This window comes from Podarcis vaucheri, assembly GCF_965113315.1.
Source record: "Podarcis vaucheri genome assembly, chromosome: 2".
NCBI classification, from domain to species: Eukaryota; Metazoa; Chordata; class Lepidosauria; order Squamata; family Lacertidae; genus Podarcis; species Podarcis vaucheri.
Genome location: NC_138760.1, coordinates 56,073,907 through 56,088,116, shown reverse-complemented (window position 1 = coordinate 56,088,116; position 14,210 = coordinate 56,073,907). Strand labels below are relative to the sequence as shown.

General features: G+C 44.1%; 1 protein-coding gene across 4 annotated transcripts in view; it reads left to right on the top strand.

Moving 5' to 3' along the window:
• NEURL1B (neuralized E3 ubiquitin protein ligase 1B) overlaps window positions 1-11,402 on the top strand; it is a 190,700-nt gene extending 179,298 nt beyond the window's left edge. For all 4 annotated transcript variants that reach the window (XM_082213056.1, XM_082213059.1, XM_082213058.1 and 1 more), the window contains 4 exons: window positions 2,365-2,925; window positions 6,601-7,308; window positions 8,944-9,069; window positions 11,152-11,402. In XM_082213056.1, the coding sequence (XP_082069182.1) occupies window positions 2,365-2,925; window positions 6,601-7,308; window positions 8,944-9,069; window positions 11,152-11,396 (1,640 nt within the window). In that variant the 3' untranslated portion in view covers window positions 11,397-11,402. The remainder of the gene's footprint in view (window positions 1-2,364; window positions 2,926-6,600; window positions 7,309-8,943; window positions 9,070-11,151) is intronic.
• The last annotated feature ends 2,808 nt before the right edge of the window (window positions 11,403-14,210 follow it).

Genomic DNA, 14,210 nt, shown 5'->3' with positions numbered 1-14,210 from the left:
CTATTAGGCTGCATTCATACCACACATTTAAAGCACTATGATACACTTCAAACAGCCTTGGCTTCCCAAGAATTCTGGGAGCTGTAGTTTGTTAGGAGACCCCTCTTCCCGACAGCTACAATTCCTAGAGTTCATGTGAAGAGGGATTGATTGTTTAACCACTCTGGAAAATGGCAGCTCTGTGAATTCCCAGGATTATTTGGAGGAAGCCATGACTGTTTAAAGCGGTATCATAGCACTTTAAATGTATGGTATGGACGTGGCTTAGGAGAGCAACACCTGACTGGACTTTTTCTGAATTCACTTTTATACATAATCAAAAGAGCCTGTCTGGAGGGAAATAATGGGAGAGAATCGACAGGAATCAATTCTGAAGTAGAGTTCTTCTGGACTGTTTAGTGTGTGGCTGCTGAGGTCAGCTAATACTTTTTGGTATGCATTTTAATTACTGTTAAGTAAAAGAAGTAAGTCACAAATGTTAGGAATGTGTTGTTTGTTTTTAAGGAGAGGTGTTGCCATTATTTGAAACAATTGTCACTTGCACAATATCAATTCAAAAATATTGAAGCTCCTGCTGTGAAGGTATTTTAAAATATATTTAAACAAATCCCTATTCCTCCCAAGTATAAAGTGCCAAGCAGGACCTTTGTGCAGTTTTATTTTCCAGCTATGTTAATATTTCAGCATGTGGCTACTTGTAATTACAATAAAACTGTTTTGACATTTGTGTTTGGGTTTTATTAGGGTGGAAGCTTTAATCTTGTCTCACTGAGCTATTTTGTGTGTGTGTCGTTCATTAAAAATAAGGGAAATGATTACTGAATATTTACCATGACACTGTTCCTGCCATAAGGGGAAGTCATAGGACAGACTTACAAAAACAGTTTCATTAGGAGCCAATTTCCCCCACCTCCGCCCTAGGACTGCTTCAGTTAGCTTTGGGAGTTTCTGATGGCCCTATTTTATCTTGTAGTTCAGTGTGTACATATAAAGATTGGATAAGGGAAAATGCATGCTGTTTATGCTAAAACACAAGGCTATAAATTATGATACCCCAAATGGATTTTCAGAATTTAAGCCATCAGCAGCTAACATTTGAAGCAACGTACAATTGAAAACTAGTTCTTAAGAGCTACAAAGCATGTTGTGGATACTAAGCAGGCCAAAGATAGCACTTAGAGCTCAGAACCAGGGGCCTTTTAGGGATGGTTAAATGCTTGGTTGCCTGGGTGGTCCAACAGTTGATTGCAGATTAGTTACTAACTTGGTGACTCACTTTCTCTTTTTAAATGATGGGCAGGTCATCTTGGAGGTGTTCAGTGCCACTAAGATAAATCTGCCACCTCCTTTTGTTGATATGCTATCATTGTTCCAAACATACAATCTACCTGTCTGCCTCTGAGGTCATAGGTAGAAGAGGGCACTGTTGCTTCAAGTCACTTCCAACAGGACATGTATTGGGGACCAAGAAGAGGCAGAAGGGTGGCAGCAAGTAATATTACCACATATCGGCAGCTTCTCTTTATGTCAGTCTTCCTCTCTGCTCTCACGTAGCACACATAGGCTGCCTGGGGTACAGGGCTCCAGACTGGCTGCTTTCTCTGTCTTCTGGGATGCCTACTTAACAATTGCCCCAAGTTTTAGATCAGGGGTCAGCAAACTTTTTCAGGAGACCTTGTGGGGGGGGGGCGGACTATATTTTGAAAAAAATAATAATGAATGAATTCCTACGCCCCACAAATAACCCAGAGATGCATTTTAAATAAAAGGACACATTCTACTCATGTAAAAACAGGCTGATTCCCAGACCGTCCATGGGCTGGATTTAGAAGGCAATTGGGCCGGCTCTGGCTCCCGGGCCTTAGTTTGCCTACCAAAGTTTTAGATTGTAGAAGCAGTTGTTGAGCAAATCTGTTTATGTCAGCAATGAGATTGTCTAGTCAGTTCCTCTTTTGGCCCCAAATAGTAGCAGTGTGACTACTGCAGTTTGGATCTCCCCACCTCAGCCTAGTGTGCTAAGGTTTTTTTTGTTTGCGTTTCTGTTGAGGTGTCAGTTGTGTTTAGCAATGTATTCATTTAAAAACTGGTTCTAGCTGAACACTGGCTGAGAGACAGAATTTTTCTCCACTGGAAAAATGTCATTCTTACTAGGATTACAAGAACAGGGAGCAGAGGAACTTTGTCCAAATAAGGAGTGTGTTTGTATCTGATTAGTCTGTTAAAATCTAGCCTAGAATCTGCACATATCAGTAGCTGGGGTTGGGGGGTGGGGGAAGCAGTTTTCTTAGCATTGCAACCTAAATTAGCAAATTCCTAACAATGCCTCTTCTTCCTGTTTTTTTTCCCTTTTATTATTATCTGCAGACACCAGTCAACAGGCTCGCTCTGTATCCCACAGGCCTTATTACACACTGCCTAACAGTAGCCATGAGAGGCGGTCTGTCCTCACCATTACTGAACCTCCGCGATTCCATTTCCAGGCCAAAGGAAAAAACATACGCCTGGATGCCCATTCCCGCAAAGCCACTCGGAGGAACAGTTTCTGCAACGGCGTCACTTTCACCAACCGGCCCATCCACCTCTACGAGAAAGTGCGTCTCAAGCTGGTGTCCGTGCACCATGGGTGGAGCGGGGCCCTGCGCTTTGGCTTCACCACTCACGATCCATCGCAGATGAGCGCAGACGACATCCCAAAATACGCCTGCCCAGACCTGGTGACACGGCCAGGCTTCTGGGCCAAAGCCCTGCCAGAGAGGTTTGCACTAAGAGACAACGTCTTGGCGTTCTGGGTCGACCGCCATGGGAGAGTTTTCTATAGCGTTAATGACGAAGAGCCAATTCTGTTTCACTGTGGCGTCAAAGTCTCCGGGCCTCTCTGGGCACTGATAGATGTCTATGGAATCACGCATGAAGTGCAAATACTAGGTAGGTGTATATGGTCTGTTTTTAAAAAAATCTTCTGCATAGACCCTCTTGTCATATTCCCCTTCTCTCAGAAAAAGCTGTGTGAGGTAGGTAGTGGTGCTTATGTTGTAAAGTGTAAAGCCCAGGTACTAAGCTTGCATTTTCATTTTCATCCAGTCACTGTTACTGGGACTCGGGTTCAAATCCCTACTTAGGTATGAAGCTCACGGTCTCTCTGCCAAGCCTATGCTGTGAGGATAATAATGGAGAAGGAAAGAACCAGGTGTGCCACCATGAGCTCTTGGAGGAAAGGTGGAATGTAAATGTAATAAATAAATGAAATAAGCAAGCCCCTGCTTGCAAATGTGAAATCTTCAGGTGGGCATTCTGCTCCCTCGTGGTTAAATTTGATTGCACCATGGGGCAGATAAGCTGGCAACAGATATTTTCCCCCCTAAATTAATATGCCTAAATTAATATGCCAGCACTTCAGAAATTTGAAACCAATGCCAGAAACTGCTCATAGTATTTCTGTTGGTAGCCTGTTCCTATTACATAAGCTTGCTTGATAAAACTGCAGGTGTGTTTGTTGCACTGGTGCCCTTGGTGTGAGATAGCTTTTAACTTTTGGATCTGTGAGCCCCACAACCAAGGAGACCAAGCCAATGACCTGAGGCCTCTTCCCCTTGCATTGGCTCCACAGATTGCCAGCTGTGTGTACCATGCAGTGCCATGACTCATCCTCCCTCTCCAGCTCAGGCTTTATAATCATTATCTCCTGTGACGGCCACTTAGAGCCTCTCATGTGGCATTCCTGCCCTATCGGGGTTTTTTAGAAAGCACAGCACCTTGACACAAGAGAAACGCCAGCTTCTCTGCTTATCAGAGGACTCCAGCGAGGGCAGCAATGTCGTAATTCTCTTTCCAAGAGTTTGGAAGCTTTTCCAAAGCATTGGGTTTTTCCTCTTCTTGAATCTATTCCGTCCAGGCAAGAGATTCCTCGCTCTTGATTTATCACCTTGTCCTGTAGAGTTCAGGTGATGGCTTGTCTTCAGTTGTCGTACCTAGAAGTACAGCTCAATGAGCCATGATTGTGGACTTATTTTTGTCCTTATAGACAAGCCTGATAGTATGTGTTTACAAAGCACTAGGGATCTTGGATGCTGCCTGTGATGTAATCTGCTGCCTCCAGTGTTCTCAGAACATGAGCACTAATACATGCATCTGGTGTACTCCGGGGTTATCTGAATAAAGCTGTCACAACCCCCTCCCCCCCTTTTTGGTATTGGTTTACTGCACATATCTGCAGCTCTACAGTTGACTTCAAAGGACAGATTTGGCATTCCTGTCATCTTAATTGTGGACATGATTGTTAAAGATAACGTAGCTTCAGCAATAATGACATAATGAATGCATTAATGGAAAATAGTTCAAATCATTCTTAAGTAGGCACGGTTTAAATTGGGGTGCTTAAAATTTTGAAAACCACCACCACAACCTTTCCCCACCTCCCCAAATTCTTAGGCTCCCTTTCCATGTCCTTCCACACCCCAAACAAGGGACACTTTTTCGGCTTAAAATTAAACAAACACCTAGGAATAGTATGTTATTAGCCATTGCCCCTTTTACCTAGTTTTAAGTGCCTTGCCAAAAGGCTATTGAAATTTATTCTCTGCCTTGCATATGGGTATTTATGCCATACCAAGACCTAGCATGATTCTGAAAATTGTCTTTACATTTTCACTTGAGTTTGCCTGTGTCCTACTAAGCCTTGTCAGAAAGCTATGGTCTGTGGTGTGCTAGATCCTGCATTATAACCCTGGGTAGAGTTGAAGGGGCACAGCTCCTAGGAAGTGAGTTATACAATGGCTAGCTTGTCAGTGGAGGCAGCAGGTAGAAACCAGGCCATTTCTCTCTCCCCCTGTAGTCTGTAGAACTATAGTGTACAATGTGCTATAGCACTTACTGGCCACAGTCAATTAATTTGGACAGTGTGCCAAAAGCCCATTAAAATAAATGAGCATAACAGCACTTAACTCTTGCTAAATTTTGATCAGAGCCTTCAACAGTGCTTGGCCGCATCTTTCCCTTCAGAGCATCCATATGAAATAGATCACTGTTATTACCATTTTACAGGTAGAAATGTAAGAGAAAGTGAGGGTCAAGTTGGATCACTTTTGTAGTGTCAGTAATTGGGGAGTGGCTGGAAGACCCAAATATAGAACTGTAGATGCTTCACAAAGCAGGATGCACTATGTACAAATTCATTATATCAACTCAACATTGTAGATGTGAAGCTTTTATGACTTAAGCAATTAGAGAAAGCCACTCCTTTGAGATATTGAACTGGCTACTTGAGATCCTGAGGAGGAAGGCAGGCTTTACTTTAACACCCCCTCCCAGATTCCTTCTGTCAAGAAAAGCTATGTGGCTAATCAAAATTGAAAGCTGTTTATACGTTTGATTTTTCCATATATTGCATTGATAGTCAACTTTAAGCACTTCAGATAAATTTTCAATACATTTCCACTTTTAAGGAGGCTAAAATGCATGCAAATGCAGCAGAGCTATGTGTAACTTAAAATCAAGTTTAACAGTGTAAACCTGTGTACGTTTTCCCAGAAGTAAATCCCACTTAATTCAGTGTGTTTTATTCCTAAGTAAGCACACACAGTACTGCAGCCTTAAGCTGCCATCCACAAGTCATGCCATGATCTCAGCATGAATTACTGTCCAGGTAGTGGCCCCCAGATTATAGATCTAAGACTTGGGGAAAATAATCTTATGATGATTCTTCCTTTTAGAAATCTGAATGTCCTGAATCAAAATTTGCCGAAGTATCTTGCCCTTTGCTTTCCTCATACCCATTCTTTTTCTCATTATCAACTCTCAATAACTATACAGGGGAATGGTTCATATGGAGTGATGTGCTTCTAGTTTTATGCTTTGGGGCTAGAAATGTTTGTGGTTTTTATGTTTTTTTGTTTAGATTGGGGGCTATCAGATGGGATGTTGTGCTGGGAGAGAGTTTGTCGCTTGTTCACATAGCCTGTCAGTAACAAATAGTCTAGTATGCTTTGAAACATTTTTTTAAAGGTCACTACTGCTATTTTAGCATGCAAGTACATTACACACAATTTATTATTAATGGTCTAAAGTGATTGAATGCATTCTCTTTCCAGTCTCTCTTACATGAATTAAATTGGCAAGGACGGGGTGGGGGTGCGGAGGTATGAGAGAGATGAGACGAGGAAGGAATATTTATTCTCTCAAGTAGGTAGTGTAGCTTGTAGAATCTGCTTTTCTGCAATTGAGTGAGGCAGTGAACAGAAACAGGTCTCTTTTGGTGAGCACCAAATGCAAGTCTGAAAGGAAGAGAGGCCCCTGCATCGGGCAACCAGCTTGTAGTGCGGTGTTCCATTGGACAGCGCTCCCATAGAAGAGCAAATACTGGTGGTGCTTTGTTTGATGGAAGAATTCCTATCTACCTTGAAAATTCTGTGTTTCCAGATAGATTTTTCTTTCTTTATGTTCCTTTTGCCCACTTTAATTGCAAACACAATTGGACTAGGAAAAGTATCATATTTGATGTTTTAAGTATGATGAAGGAGGGGCCAAAAAGCAACGATCAAGCCAGGGTCGGCTGCCATTTTCAGCTTGCCTCTCATACAGCTTTTCCTTGTCATTGCCTCACAGACAGCATGTTTGCCGAGACGATGACCTCCACCCGTCTCAGCAATGCACGACTCAGCACTTGCCTTCCACAGAGCAGCCACGACTCAGCCAACTTCAACAACAACGAACTGGAGAACAACCAGGTGGTGGCCAAAATTGCTAATCTGAACTTGAGCCGTATGCCTGCGCTGCCGACAGATAACCACACCATCCCTTGCTGTCCAAGCAGGCGGCAGCTTGCCCAAGTGGTGCCTGCCTTTCTCGATACAGATCTGCGTTTCCACCCTACTCATGGGCCCGACATTAACTTTTCTCAGGACCGGATGTCTGCCTGCACCAACTGGCAAGAGAGCAATAGGACTTTGGTGTTTTCCGACCGGCCTTTGCACATTGGCGAAAGCCTCTTTGTGGAAGTTGGACACCTGGGGCTGCCGTACTATGGAGCCCTCACGTTTGGCATCACTTCTTGTGATCCTGGTACTTTACGAACAAATGAGCTCCCAGCGGATCCAGACTTCCTTCTGGATCGCAAGGAATACTGGGTGGTTTGCCGAGGTTTCCCAGTCCTCAACAATGGGGACATCCTCAGCTTTGTGGTCTTGCCAAATGGAGAAGTGCACCATGGAATAAACGGGATCAACCGTGGGATGCTGATGTGCGTTGATACCTCGCAGTCACTGTGGGTATTTTTCACGATCCATGGTGTAATCAATCAACTCAAAATATTAGGTAAGTGCAGCTCAGAAATATGGGTGTAGTGTAGTGTAAAGCTGAGATTTCTTTACGGCTTTGGAGAGGCATTACATTCTCCCTGGCTTCAGTGGGCTGTTGCCTCTCTCTGTGGCATTTTATAGGCCAACTAAACCCTTGTTGCCACCAGCTGTGCCTTGCATTGGCATTGCTGAAGCATGATCTTATATTTGGGGAGATGGTCAAAACCAGATGACTCTGCCGCTTGTCTGGCAACTTGCATGTACTTTTTCATAAACTGAAGCTGGTAAATGTGCATACTGTTCTACAGTGGTACCTCGAGTTACAAACACCTCAGGTTACAAACGCTTCAGGTTACAAACTCTGCTAACCTGCTAGAGTTACTTCGAGTTGAGAACTTTGCCCCAGGATGAGAACGGAAATCGTGTGCCAGCGGCACAGCAGCAGCAAGAGGCCCCATTAGCGAAAGCACGCCTCTAGCTATGAACAGTTTCAGGTTAAGAATGGACCTGTGGAATGAATTAAGTTTGTAACTAGATGTACCATTGTATACTGTTTCTACAAGCCTATGTGATCCATGCGATGGAGCAGAGAGGGCTCTCGATCACATCTGACTAGAACTCTCAGGTAGGCCCTGGTGTATGGCTCAATGTTACGCCAGTGCTGTAAGCAGCTTCAGTGGCCCTGGCACAGTTGCAAAGATGCAGACTGCCCTCTTGTACCACCACCAGGCCCCTTTTTGGTCACATACCAGCCTATGGGCCGTTTTGCCAATATAGAGGTCTGATCACTACTTGAGTTTTATATTCCTGGCTGAAAACTAGCATTGCTTTGGAATAGGGCTGCTTGTACTCCCATAATTCAGAACATCAGAATTGCCTTGCACAATCAGCCCAAGATTCCTCTGCTCCAGCATTCTCTTGCCAAAAAGCAGCCAAGCAGGGCATGAGGATTATGGCTACATTCCACTCTCACTTTGTTCTCAGCTTCTGGTCTGGATACACGTACCACTTCTGAGCAGGGAAGTTCCATTTAGCTATCCTGACTTCGTAGGCATCACTCTCAGTTGGCTGCACCCTCTTGGCTAGGTGGGGGTAGACTGTATTTTAGTAACTTGACATCTTTCTTGGGGTCCTAATTTCCTGTTTGCAAGGTCCTTTGTAAGTAGAATTCACAGGACCCTCTTTTCCTTTTCTTCAGATTGGTGATGCCTGCAAACCCTGCTTTGGGCCAAACCACATACCCCACATGTATGATGTCAGGTGTAGGGGCAGGTGGGTGTGGCTTGGTCAAAACAGCCTCATGGGCCCATGTTCTAGACAGTCTCCACCACTGGTCTTCAACCTCCTGGTTGGATCTTGCCAGTAAGATTTTTGCCCCTGAATTGGGCAAACATCTGAATTGAGTGGGAATAGAGTGAGCTTTAACAAGGCAGTTAAGGCAAGCTTGGAACCAGAGGAAGCTCATTTTCTTTAAACAAATCAACCTGCTAATAAGTATTACAAAATACCAAGTTCCCAATTACACAGTAAGTCTGTTGTGGAGATGAAATGGACGGTGTTGTCCCAGGGTAGACTCAGTTCCGCACTGCTTGCCTGAGAGATTCCTGCCCCACCTCTGAAGCTGACGGAACCTGTTATTTTGTATTTTCAGGCACTGTGCAGTCCAGCCCTGTGACAGTCTCTCCCTCAGGATCCCCTGGAGGCTCCCAATATGACAGTGACTCAGATATGGCTTTCAGCGTGAACAGGTCTTCTTCCGCTTCTGAGTCATCCCTAGGTAAGGGACCCTTTCGCTTTGTGCCTCCTGCACTCTTGTTGCTTGAATACACACATTTCACCCTGCCCAAAAGTTATGAGCCAGACCTTACAAGTTGAGTCTTGCTTTGCCTGAATGAGGCATGTCGTAACTTGCGCAGTGTGTGCCGAACTTCCTCTTTCTTCCTGGGACAGAGGAGCGTCCAGATTTCCTAAAGCTGCTGTTGGGGTTGTGTTAGACTTTAATGCAAGCAGATGGAAACCCTGAGAGTAACAAATGACCTGTTGCTGTCAGTAGGAAATATCTGTTATATCTTCCTCCCTGAGGGATGGCTCAGTCGGTAGAGCATGGGACTATTAAACTCAGTGTTGTGGGTTTGAGCCCCACATAGGGCAAAATATTCCAGCCCTGCAGGGGGTTGGACTAGATGATGCTCATGGTCCCTTCTAACTCTACAATTCTGTGAAGCCTAGAGAAACTAAAGCTACTTTACAAACCTGTCACACCCAGAACTCTATGGCATGATAAGTAAGAAGAGGAGTTTGGAGTTGATATCCCGCCTTTCACTCCCCTTAATCTCCTTTTCCCTTCCGTGAGGTGAGTGAGGCTGAGATACTTCAGATAAGTGTGACTAGCCCCAGGTCACCCAGCGGCTGCATGTGAAGGAGCGGGGAAGTGAACCCGGTTCACCAGATTATGAGTCCACTGCTCTTAACCACTACACCACGCTGGCTCCCAAGAGTAGATGCCCCACTTTACCTGAACAGGAAAACCATTGCATGGCAGCCTGTTCTAGGGGAAGGGGAGCAAGGTGCTGCCCCAGTGCTCCCGCAGAGCCATTGTTTGTCTCTCTCAAGGGTGGGGAATCTTTGGTGGATGCCAATTCTCATCAGCCCCAGCAGGCATGGCCAATGGGTGGAAATGATGGAAATGGTCATGAGTCCAACATCAGGAGGGCCGCAGGTTCCTCAGCCCTGGTCTATTCCCACAGTGGTTTCATGAACTGCTCCAGAAGGGGCTCCCTTGGTTGGGGTCATATGATCCCCATGTGACATTTGTAACAAGAAATGACCTTGTGTATGAAGAGCTGTCCTATGCTATGCAACGTGTGTGTTTTGCAGAACCAGGGTAGATAGAACATGAAATGCAATACAAAATCATTTGTATTAAAAAAACAACAACCCAAAATTCAACTGTCACTCCACATGGCGCTACTGAAATCCTGAAAGGATTAAAGTTCCTATTGATAAGTGAAATATGGACTTCACAACCACTGAACCACAGCCGGATGAAAGCCAATACTGCTTAATCTATCACCATGAGCTACTCTGCTCCAGAAATATTAAGAGCTGGTAAAACATCCTTTGCTGGTTCAAAGCTCATGCTATAGGATTCTATTAATGGAGCTTTAGAATACAAAGTATATGATTGAAAACATTTTCTTAGTACTTTTATTTATTGAATTCATTATTAAATCTCCGACCATACAAATATTAATGCCAGGTAGCTACGATCAGCCCCAAATCCCATTCATTAAATACAGAGCTGCTGTTCCAGTTACTGTAAATAATTTTTAAAGAAGCCAGCTTGTTTCTGCGATAAGTTTTATGTGCTGCTATATAAAATTCACCTGAATATTCTGCTATGCACTTGGACTTTTAAAGAAAGTACCCCACCCCTTGCAAATACCATATTCAGAAAGTTACCGCAGCTGGTATGACTGCCAGGCAGCGAAACGGAATGGATAAGTGGTTCCTGCAAAAGCCACAGCAGGGACAAATCATGATAGACAAAGTCTATCTAGCAGCACCCCATGCAAGTCATACTGCATGTCTTTGGTCTTTAAAAACCAACTGTTTGAAAGAGGTTTTGCTTCCCACAAAGGGTATATATGCAAACATTTCTTGAGTTCTGCTGTTCCCTCTCTTGTGTCAAAGTGTTGCTGGTTTTAAAACATCCCCCAGACCTTTTTCTTCATAGCACTTTTGTCTAAAGGAAGCAACCCTTTGCGTTCCCCTTTTTTCTTTGCTGCCTGACATAAGAGGCTCAGATTAAAGGGAAGTGGTTCTGACTCGAGGTTTCTCTGTTCCCCATTCCTTGCAGTGACTGCTCCAAGTTCACCTCTGAGCCCTCCAGTGTCTCCCGTGTTCCCACCTCCGGAGCCGTCAAGCAGCAAGAATGGCGAGTGCACCGTTTGCTTTGACAACGAGGTGGACGTGGTGATCTACACCTGTGGACACATGTGCCTCTGCAACACCTGTGGTCTTAAGCTGAAGAAACAACTCAATGCCTGCTGCCCAATCTGCCGACGGGTCATCAAAGACATTATTAAAATCTACCGCCCTTAAACCCCATTTCCAGCTGGCCTGAGGGTGTGTGTGGAGGGGGCGAGGGGGCAGGAGGAAGAATGCTGTTACTCATTGCCACAACTTACCGTCACCGCTTATGGGTTATTGTGCTGGTTACAGAGTGGCTCTTTTGTCTATATTTCCGTGTTTTGACCAGTAGGAACCAATCAGGGATAATTAAGTGATCTGGGAAACACTCTGGTCCTTGTAGATGCCGAAGGTACAGCTGCTGAGTGGGAAGAGCTTCATCAAGATGCTGCTCTGCTGGGTTAAGGTAGGGGTGGGGGTTGAGCTGTAAGTACCTTTGCCATGAGGAGTCTATCCCCACCCAGCAAAAGAAAATAACATAAAATAGACAGTGAACCCCACTTGGGCGGAAAGTACTGGAGAAAAAACAATTGTTTGAATTAATAATAATAATTTTGGGCACCTCCCCCCACCATAATCATGGGATATTTATTGAATTAGGCAGTTTAATTGCTGAAACAGCACTCAGGCAATTTCAAACAGGGAGGAAATATATGGGGAAGATTTAACAGAGGCACTGTGGAGTGAAATGACTCCTGTCATCTTGTAAAAATTGTGGGGAATAGGCAATGGATGACATTTGCTTCCTTCAAGGCACTTTTTCTCATTCATGGTTCAACAGGGGAAGCAGGTATGAGGAATAGTGAAGAAAAAGCTATCAATGTCCTTGGAACACAGCAAGTAAACAATCCCACTTTCCTCCTTTGTAAGTCACAGATTGAAGCTTCCTGTTGCACTGAGCAACTGTGAAGCACTTCTGTAGCTGGAGAATGTTAACGTATTGATAGGAGTAAGCCTCTGCATGCACAAGAGAAGCAGCTTCTTGCATGGCGGTTCTGAAGCGTCACAGCAAGTAACCATGCTTAGAACCAAGCTACAAAGAAAGAAAGCTGATGGGGGGGGGGACTGTTAGGTTTCAAACGTCCAGAGTTCCCTCTCTTGAAATTTGTGCAAACAGCTGATGGATGTTTTCCTCTATTACTCCCCAGAGATTTTGTCAGTAAAGTATGCAGCCATGTGGAATCTCTCATTTCTTCCTCTCCAGGAAGTTGTCATCTACTCCACAATAGAGGCATCTTACTGAAATTTAAAAGCCCTTTTCTTGGCATTGTTTGTTGGAAAAAGAATTTGCAAGCTATTATTAGATGCTCCGGCTTTTAAGATAAATGCATTTTGATTGTGGTTATAGGAACCTCTGAACTCTACACTAGCCTGAATGGGATGTGAAATGTCTTGGGGCTTTAGGGGAGAGGTGCCATGCAAGCAATAAAGCAACTTTGCTTGACCTATCTGCCGATCTCTTTCCTTGCTCAGTCTTTGTGTGGCAGCAGCATCCTACAGTGCACACAACTGTAGTTGCCCATAGGCAACCTGTCCCATTGCCATCTAAAAGCAGTAGAATTTATTCAGAGCAGGCTTTTTGCTGCTTCCACCTCAATAGAGGCATTCAATTCCATTGTGCAACAGATGCTCCAAAGCTGTAATCCTGATGTTTTATCTGATTTATGACGAAATCCTAGGATCTACTGTGGTGGAACAACTTGTAGGTCTTTCCAGGGCAGAAATGCTTACTTGTGACCCTTGGGGGCCTGCTAGGAGCCATTCTCAGCCCCAATATATGGCTGCATTCTTTTCCATAAAACAGCTATTCTGAGCCTATGGGGCCCTTCTAGCAGGAAGAAGGCAGTTTTCCTTTTCAACAGCATACTTTGATATGCTGTGCTGTCAATAAGGGAAATGTAAGCCAGTGCAAATTTTGGCCATAAATGTGGATCTTAGTGGGGAAAATAATACATAGTTTAAGGTGGAAGACAGCAATGGCTTTAGAGGGACGAATTCTGTTTAGGGAATACGGAGTGCTTTGTAGACAAAAATGTGTGGACTAAGCTTCTCATAGTCCTTTGAGCAACATGGTAGCTGTACCTCATTGGGTAGCTGAGCCTCTCTTCTCCTCTGTCTTTAGCTTAAATGCTTTTCTAACCATTAGCTCCTGGCAAAGTTGCTGCACTAGCATCGCTTGTGGGCTGCACTGGAAGCCAATGAATGCCAATGACACAATCCTAGCAGTCTTAAATTGCCACTGGCTACAGTTACATATTGCATAAGGAAAGGCATCAAACAAGACAGATGAGTTTCCGTTTTCTTTAAGGTGCAGATAATATCTTTGTCAACAGGAAAGCCTGTTTCTTTTCCATTTTAGAGTGGTTTGGGACAACACTGTGGTGCACGATGACTTCCAGTAACTTTACAATAGTTTTGAGTATCCTAATTACCATACGGAAATGTGAAGGGCAGCGAGGTTAGTTTAAAAATGCCATCAGTTACTCTATAAACAACTTTTGCCTACATGGAATGCAACTGCTTTGTGATGAGATAAGTAACTGAGGCCTCCTAAAACCAAACAGGAGTCCTAGTCAGTGATTAAGAATCTCCATGAGCATTTACATTTAATTTTTGCACCGTCAGCTGTAGTCTATAACCATGGAGGAGACAATTAATAATGAAGATAATGCTATAACTGCACAACATGGGAGGCATTATGCAAGCAGCATTGTTAAAGCAAGTAACACTGCCCATCACAAGATGATTCCAGGTTGTTGCATCCACCTTAAAGAGTGGATCTTTGCATTTCTTGACCTCCACAATCAGCTTTTGCTGGTGTCAGCTTCTGACCCTGTTGTGCATGTTAATGATGGACAGCTGAAAAGTTTAGGGGGCAGAGGAGATGTGATGCTTGAATTGAGAAAGGGAGCAGATTTAACTTGGGCTACTAGTTGCACAATAATA